Here is a 9,158-nt window from a genome sequence, read left to right on the forward strand (position 1 = left end):
GCGTGGAATGCCCTAGGAGGTTATCAACCACTATCATCAGCGCTGAGCGTAGCTTTAATGGCCTGCGATCTATCAGAGATAACCAATAAGCCTTCTTGTGCGGTGACATGTTGTTTCAAATTAGTAAGGAAGAACGACCATGACTCTGTACTCTCGGACTCCATATTGGCAAAAGCAATAGGTGGGATATTGCTGTTGCCGTCTTTTGCCACTACAATAAGCAACACCCCACAATATATGCCATACAAATGTGTGTCATCGACGGAGACAAATGGCTTGATATGCTTGAAAGCCTCCACACAGGATGGAAAAGCCCAAAAAACTTTGTCGAACATGTTGCAATCGCGGACCAGAAGGTGCCCGTCATAGTACGGTACAACTCTTATCTCACAAATGGTTCCCGAAAACAACTCTGTAGCACCTGAAGCAGTTTTGGCACCTTGTTGTATGACTATTCTCAATCACCATACATCTGAGTAATTTCCTTTTGCTTCTCCATCCACACCTTTTTGTAGGAGGGTTTGAAGTGATAGTTCTGTCGGACTGCACCTTAAAGGACAGGAATGCTAACAGATGGGTTGCACTGTATCAATGGCAAGATGACCTTATAGATGAGACTGTTATCCAACTGTCGATGGTATTGGGACATTGTGGGTGCTAAACAAGTATGCGCTCCACCAACCCTCCAAACCTTCCTAACGAAATAAAGCATACATGGTTGGAAACTACTCAATATATAGCAATCATAAATGAGTAAGTACGCCTAAATTAAACTTGAACTCACCAGTATTCGAGGTTCTGTTGGAGGACAACACAAAGACTCCATGGATAACCATTTGCATCTTGACGGCAATTTACCTGGTACTTTAATTAGTTAGATTCGATCACTCGGTACTCAGCACTTCTACAAATATTGTAGTTCTTCACACCCTGCATCACTACATCTCAGCATTTGAATCTGTGGCCAACCCGAAACTCTACCCCACCATCTAGGTTGTAATCATCTTCTACGGTGTTGGAAAATAGAGTTCTCTCATCCATGGCCTTCAAATCCATTGTATGATAGTGACTTGGTACATCTGATAGCGCCGGAATCGGGTGAGCGAAGGCAAAACATAGCGCACCGCTGTCTCGGTCGGTGTCTCCGATACAAACTCTTCCTCATCATCCCATTCAGAAGAATAACTATCGACGCGATCGGCAACATATTCTTCGTCGGAGTCTCCCTCACCCACCTCCATGTCTTCCACTAGAATGACGACATGAATCGGTGGTGGTGCGAGAAGTCAGTCATCCTACACATAGGTCGAGTGTACAGAACCACAACCACCAATATCTCCAACCTCAGCGGATAGCTCCATCACTTGTTCCGCCATGATTCTCCCATGGATGTCAAACATGAGTCGCACATGCTCGTCCCCCAGGAGCCGAAATAGTCGAAACCGAAAAACTCCATTGCCCAACAGTGCTAGCAACCTATATCCCACCCTTCCGACCTCTCTCGTCCTTGTACCACCAAGGTTGCTCAATATCAAACGCTTCAATTCGGACAACGAACTTACATGCCAAGTGCGCAACAGTAACGGATTCTCACACTCAAATATCACCCCATTGTCGTCGTTTCTCATACGACAATTGGGGTAAACACATACAACTACATTTCTGCTATTACTAGACATTTTTACGTTCCTTTTATGAGAAAAATGGGAGAGAAGAATATGTGGAATATTTGTGGAGAATGCCAAAGGTTACACAACCTTTTATAGCTATTGAAAATTTATCCTACTGTATCTCGTTTACACTGTAAACGAGATAAGGCTGGGGATGAATTTTCATAATAATTTTTTAAATTATTTATTTTAATAATAAATACATTTATTTAATTTATTTAAATAAAAATCCAAAGCTCATAAAATATATCAGCTAATCGAATACAAGATTTTCATGTATATTCTCTTAACAGTAGTCATATTTTCTGGTTAATTTTTTACCCTTTAATATTCACCCTCAAGCATCATCAATTTATTAATTTTATAGGCGTTGAATATAATAACGATTTCAAATTTCATTTTTTTTAATACAGCATTACATGATTAAATAGTAATATAACAATTATTATTTAAAAAAATCCTAAACATCTGCCACCTAGGATGCATTTTTCAACTTTGATTCTCTTCATTTTCTTTGTATTTTTTGATATTTTCTATCTTCTTTATCATTTTTATTGTCTTTGTTTTCTTTGTTTTCTTTTTTAATGAGTGAAAACATCCTGCTCATAGTCTCCATATTTAATAATAAACCATAAGTATGAATGATAAAATAAGTAAAGACAAAATGTTTTTCTTAAATTGATTAAAATTAATTATAAAAAAAATTAGCTACCTGTACTTTTAGAGGATAGTTGCAAAAGGCAACTCTAATTATATTTCAAGTTTAGACATAATTAATATTTTTGTCTGTAATAATATTATGAAATTATAAATTAAAAAAAATTATATCTTAATATTTAATTTTTATTACAAATTTTAAAAATTAATAATATCTGACGTACTTGTAAAAAATATTAAAGATTTTATCAAATGAACAAAAAGAGTAATAAGTGTCATCGTGACAAAATAAAAACATGTGAATAAATAATTATTAAAAAATAAATAATACTTTAGTAATAAATTTTGAATTGGTAGCATATAGATTAAGGGTTTATCTATCTTGGGTTTTAAGGACATCTGCTAAAATTATAAATTAAAATTTTTTATTATAAATACAAAAAATTTAAATTTTCAATATATTTATTTTATATTTATTAAATAAAAAAAAATTTAAATCCTTCTATAAATAATAAACTTATCATGTACCCTTAAAATATATGGTAGCTAAATTTTCTAGGTTAAAAAGCCAAGAAATAAAAATGAGTGGATAAAGAAGAGAATTTTATTTTAATTTCAGTAATATAGAATGGTATATGACATATTTTGATTGATAAATTAATAATATATAATAGTTTTTAATTTTAATTTCAATTGTAATAAAAAATATTATGTGATACATTTTCGTTGTTAAATTTGTAATTAGAAATCAATAATAATATATGAGAGATTGAGTAAGTAGAGAAAGAAGAAAGATAAAGAAGGGGAGAGGGAGAATGAGAGACTTGATTTTGGAGGGAAAATTTTCAATTCAATTATAATAACAAAGTATAATGTGACATTTTGATTATAAAATTAGTAAATATATAATGGATTCAGTTATGTCTCCTAAAAAAAACAAACAAACAAATGATATGTTTTAGAACAAAATGGTAAATACATTCATAATCAGTTTATCAAAAATAAAAATATAGTTTATTTAATAAAGTTAGACAGCCAAACAATTTCTAAACTAAGTCCAACCAAGTCCACTGGTTATAGCGCATTTCTTCAACGATGTCAACGTCGTCTTCTCTTGTTTGTTTTTTTTCCCTCCTCCTTTTTCCCTTCTCATCGTAGTCTTTTTTACATGTTCTCCTATACATGTAAACAAACTATAGCATAGAAATTTTAACTCACAACACAGAAATTTTTAAAGAACTCATCCCCAGAATATTGACACCAACCAACAAAATGCACATAGCATAAAAATTTTGGTGCATTGTACAAAAATTTTTGAAGGACTATATATCCAAATATCAACCAATAAAATACACATAACACAAAAATTTTAATGTACAACACATAAAGTTTTGATGCACAACAGAAATTTTTATGTCCAGCACAAAAATTTTTGAAGGACCATATGTACAGAACATTAATTCACCCAAATAACAAAATACATTCACAACAAAAATTTATGTGCTGTGTAAAAAATTTTGTGCTATGGGCAAAATTTTTCTGCTTTGTGCAAAAATTTCTATGCTATATCAATAAACTTGTACTATTTGCAAAAATTTTTGAAAAAAATTTCTATGCTATGTCAATAAATTTCTGAGCACTCAGAAGATACTTGCAGGATCTTCTATCAAACAAACCATAATAACACACTAATCCAATATTTTTGCTTTGACGTTAAGAAAAAGGGTACATAAACATAATGCTCATAAATTTTTATAAAAAAAAAGGGGGAGTATGAATGATACTCATTACTACATTATATTTATCTTGCTTGTGCTCTCATCAAGGGAAGCATTTCATCCTCTGTAAAATGACGAATAAAACCCATGTTAATAGCAGAACAGAGATAATTATATTGGTGTGTAATGTGTTCAAGAAAACCAAGATCAATTACCTGTTTTTCAACTTCAACAGCGGACGCAGCTAACCTGCGCTTCAATATCGTTCTATCTTGCTCACAATTTTCTGTCTCCGTGTCTAAAAATACAGGAAGCATGGTTCAGAAGATGGTAATAGAGAATGAGCTCGAAAACCAGCAGGCTTCAACAAAATTAGAGGATCAAGTAGCACATCGCAAGTTATAATGCTAGAATAAGAAACTAAACAAAACATTTAAGTTTGAAAGAATCTCACCGTAGTAATACGATGACAGAATCGTGATGCGTTCTGTTGGCTGGAAAAAAGGGGAAAAAATCATATTATTACTTAAAGAAAATAAGAATCGGAATGATGTAGGATCAAATTTGGTTGAAAACATTAACCAAGGATAATTATGAATTCTCTGAGGATGGATTAAATGTTGAGGCAGGGGATGAAGGAAATAAATGCAAAAACAATGTGTCCAGAAACACTTCAGAACAATTTCAGAGTGAGGATTAGTGTATGCTAGAGACTGTTAAATTGCAAAACATTCTGATGCCGACTACAACAATCACAAAAACCGATAAACTGATAACATTAAGATAGATCAGAAAAGCCAAAAAATTATCATTCAAATTACATTTCACCCTCAGACAAACTTGAACGACAGGTATTTGAACAGAATTTTCTTAATTTATTACAAAAATGACACTCGACCTTGGCAATAAAAGATTGCAGGTGAAGAATTCCAATCTACATGTTAGATATTACTATACAAAAACAGCAACCATGTCATAAAGATTCAACAAAGTTTTCCATGGTTGTTGACTGCCCAATACAGCCCTTCTCTTTTATCCAGACTTGATACCAATTATGTAAACATTTGAGAAGCAAAACACAAAGTGGGAAGAGTTAAGCTACATTTTACTATATAGAACAATTTTCCTAAAAACACACACATATCTATGCGTAAATCCCTAGCCTCCACACCACTCTGTTTCTTGTCTCATAAGTCTGTCAAGGTCTGCCTCTAGCTTCTCTTCAAATAAATGAATAGAAAAATATTGCAATGAAAATCCATAAACATCTCACATGTAAATTTATTAACTAATTTATGCATATGATCCACAATTTAACACTAAAAGAATGGTAAAATGCAAAATATGGATAGGTGTTTTAAGTTTACCATTACAAATATACCCTCTTTACGGGTAGGCAGCTGCTCGAGCTTTTTCAATGTATCATCACCTTTAGTAACTCTTCCAAATATTGCATACTGAAAAGAGCTCATATCAGCATACAGTACATAATGAAGTACATTTGACTGAATCATTTGAAATGATGTTAGGGCAATATGTCTATCCCACCGTGCCGTCGAGATGAGGAGCATTTCCAAGTAGTATCGAGAATGAGGATGAACCACTGTCTGGATCATCATACCTGTAAGAACAATCCTAAATACATCAAGGCTTCCAACAGTCACTGAAAACCAAAAGAGTAAATGGTGTAAGAATTTTAGAACATAAGCAATACAATTAAGATGAGTACGTTATCTAACTAACAAACTGATTATTCCCTATAAAAATCTTTTAAACTTTAGACTCTAGATTTTCTACAAGAAGTCTCGAATGTATAAAAGCTCCCCAGTCCCTGCAACTGATAACATCTTCAAGAAACTTGCATCGGTCGTAACATCACAAATGAACACTTCCGTTCCACACAGTTGTATTTGAAACATCATACAAAACTAAACAACCAATAGCTTCCATCTAGAAAACTTAACCTTCCCATAGAAAGAATACCACGAACATGTTTGACTTCGCTAAATTCACCAACAACAGTCTTTTCAGCTTCTTTTCTTTGTTCCTCATTCATTGGAGCAGATCTTCCACCCATAACATCTGCTACTTGGGCCACAAACCCCTTATCCACCTGAACATTGAATTTAGAACAAAAATAAAAAAACCAATCACTTACATGCTGCAGCCACCAACTACATAAATACCTGATGTTACTTACTTACGTCCCGGAGAAACATACCCGAAAGAAATGGTTTGTGTTATAGCCTCCAAGTCTGACAAGCTTAAAGATGTGATCAACAGTTTTGGGTGCAACAGTGGGAAAGAAACCAAATTCAATATCCCCATAATTTGTCTGCATTCAGAACTCAAGTGATACACCATGAACAACAACAAAGATGCTGATGTCAATTTATCAAACAAGTTATGTGCATACAAACATCACAATCAAGATGGATAAATTTCTCACTTAATCAACCACTTGATTCCAATTTTTCACACATAAACAAAATAACTAATATACTTCAGCTAAATCACAAACATGGGCATCCACAGATTACAACATCAACAGCCCTTACATTGAAACTCAGCTCATGACTTTAACTTTCACTATAGATTCAAGCAATTATGAATAGCAGGTCAAAGAGAATCTAACTTTCGAAGTAAAAAACCTGAAAGACAACGCGGGTGGATCCAAGTTGGGGTTCCAGGGAAGAAATTAAAGACATCAATGACAACAAAATGCAAGCATTGATCATAAAGCTGAATCCTGGGCTATACATTTTGAGCAATGTTAGATTTGGAAACAGCTTCAGCTCCTGAAATTGGAGTCAACCATCCCAATTTCGGAAAACTAAAGTCCTGAGTAGAAAAGTTGTGTTGGTGTGTTTAACGGGTATGGCATTTTTTTTTTATGGTTTTTGGTCATGTTAAAGTGATTCACAGATATGGATTGATAGTTGATACTATAAAAAATTATATATTTCTTTTGGAAAGGTGATAGAAGAAATATTTTTGTTTCTCAATAAATTAGTTTGGGCCAGCAAGAATAAATTTTTAAAACATTTTCTTCTGTGTTTGGACGGGGCCTGGAATTTTATAACATTCAAGTTGAATTTAAAGCTAGGGACTGCGTAACGTGCAAATATTCATTATGCCGAATCAGAATTTATTTAATATGAGCCCAAACTAAACCAAAAACAAAAAAATATGAGCCTAATTTTTTTTCCCACAGTAGATAGATAGTCACGAACAAAAAAAAAAGTGATACAGTTGGTTTTTTTAGCCTTTCTTTATTTATTTTAAATTTATTATTATTTGTACAACTTTGTGTTGCTTCATCTTAATTTTTACTCTTTATCAATATCTTTACGGTGACTTTTCAATAAATTAATTAAAATAATATTAAACCCAAACAATTCTTTGTTATATGTAGTTTTTTTTTTTTGGTATTATTTGTATTTTTAATATATGTGTGTAAAGTTGGTCTCTGTTTTTGGGTCAAGAAGTTGGTTCTAGATATTTGTATGAAGCCCAAGAAAATTGGTTACAGATTTAATACAAGCTTACAAAGGGTTTATGGGTCTGTGAGCCTTATATGAAACAGGGGGTGTCCAGCAGGTATTCGTCAAAACATCATTTTTTAGGCTATGGAATTAAGTTTTATTTAAAGATTTACTGTTAGTAAATAAATAGGAGTGCCAACGAGCTATAAGTTAAATAATATGTGTTTGGATTTCAGTTTGTAAACGAAGTTTGCACAAAATTGATTTTGTAAAATTAATTTTGATAAAAATATGTTTGGCAATCTTTATATCAAAATTGATTATAATAAAATAAATATTATTTGGATTATATTACTCAAAATCACTTTTAGATGAAAAATTACAAACAGACATTCATCTAAATAATTTTTTTATATACATGCAAAATCAGAAAACTAACAAAAATAATATAAAAAATATTTATCATATAAATAAAATAAATACAATAAAAAATAAAAATATGAAAGAGAGTATTATAAATTTTATAATGTCAAACAAAAAGAAAATATTCTATAATTTTTTTAGTATTGTCAGTACTCTTTAATTTAGTATTATTTTAGACTATAGATTTTATTATTTATGACTCTATTATTATTTATAATTAATTTTTTATTTATTTGTCTTTTTGTATAGGATCATAATTTATATACAAAATTTGATAATAAACGTAGTATATAATAATTACAATTACAAATATTACAAAGTCAGAATAAATAAATAAAATTAATACAAAACAAAAATAGAGTACATCAAAGAATAGAAAAAAATGATAAGAAATAATTAAAATTTCATAAAACCAACAACATATATCATATGAACAAAAAATTACAATAAAATCAAATAAAAAAATAAAAAAATTCCATACATAACATAAATACAATGCAGTAAAAGATAGAAAAAAAAGAATTTATATGAACAAAAAATAATAAAAATATCATAAAAAAAGTCAACAACATTTGTGAACAAAATAAAAGAGCACTACACAAATAATATAAAAATATTTATCATATAAATAAAAAATATAATAAAAAATATAAATAAAAAATATAATAAAAAATATAAAAATTAAAATATAAAAATGAGTATTAAATATAATAAAAAATTAAAATATTCAATTTGCTGGTAATTGAAACAAATCTGAACTACTTTGATGAAAAAAAAAGTTGTAACTAAGAATTATGAAGAAGCAGGAAGAACTATAAAGAACTAATCCTTTTTATAAAAGAAAATGGAGGGTATGGTTGGTAGAAAAAAAATAAATTTTTCATCTAATTTTCCAAGGGTGATCACCAACCATGAACGTGAAACGTAGAAGCTACAAATTTTAGCTTCTCCTGAACGTGCGTTCAAAGGCAGAATCATTTCTGCGTTTAAAAAAACAAAAATTGCAAAACATAAAAGTGAAACTTTCAAGAAGCTCAAACGCACTTCTATCCTCTCTAAGCGGTTGCCAAACACACCCATAATTTTTTATACTCACTTAAAGGTTGAAGGTTTGAATTTCTCTATATTTGATAATAAAAAAAAACAAAAAAAAACAGATAGAGGTGGCAACGGGACGAGTAGGGGCGGGGCAAATAATTACCTGC

At 31.1% G+C, this 9,158-nt stretch overlaps 1 protein-coding gene across 2 annotated transcripts; it reads right to left on the bottom strand.

Annotated features, from left to right (window-relative positions):
• Positions 1-3,296: 3,296 nt before the first annotated feature.
• LOC130979275 (peptidyl-prolyl cis-trans isomerase CYP23-like) lies at positions 3,297-6,954 on the bottom strand. Of its 2 annotated transcripts, XM_057902682.1 has the most exons (9): positions 6,697-6,954; positions 6,267-6,380; positions 6,010-6,158; positions 5,594-5,666; positions 5,413-5,502; positions 4,500-4,539; positions 4,261-4,343; positions 4,122-4,169; positions 3,297-3,503 (listed from the first exon to the last, which is right to left on the bottom strand). In XM_057902682.1, exons 1-8 carry the CDS (start codon positions 6,805-6,807, stop codon positions 4,149-4,151), a joined length of 681 nt encoding a protein of 226 aa, XP_057758665.1. In that variant the 5' UTR covers positions 6,808-6,954; the 3' UTR covers positions 3,297-3,503; positions 4,122-4,148. The 2 variants fall into 2 exon arrangements, with proteins under 2 accessions (XP_057758665.1, XP_057758664.1); XM_057902681.1 differs by lacking the exon at positions 3,297-3,503 and having other exon boundaries at positions 4,009-4,169.
• Between the last annotated feature and the right edge of the window lie 2,204 nt (positions 6,955-9,158).

Source organism: Arachis stenosperma, chromosome 5 (genome assembly GCF_014773155.1).
Source record: "Arachis stenosperma cultivar V10309 chromosome 5, arast.V10309.gnm1.PFL2, whole genome shotgun sequence".
Lineage (NCBI taxonomy): Eukaryota > Viridiplantae > Streptophyta > Magnoliopsida > Fabales > Fabaceae > Arachis > Arachis stenosperma.

What these genes read in the sequence shown, in the direction of transcription:
- LOC130979275 (XM_057902682.1), bottom strand. Translation starts at nt 6,807, where the DNA reads ATGTATAGCCCAGGATTCAGCTTTATGATCAATGCTTGCATTTTGTTG. An exon ending in TCTGTCATCGTATTACTACG is followed by an intron (nt 4,344 to 4,499) that starts GTGAGATTCTTT and finishes CTGTATTTTTAG; the next exon opens with ACACGGAGACAGAAAATTGT. An exon ending in CTGTTGAAGTTGAAAAACAG is followed by an intron (nt 4,170 to 4,260) that starts GTAATTGATCTT and finishes GTCATTTTACAG; the next exon opens with AGGATGAAATGCTTCCCTTG.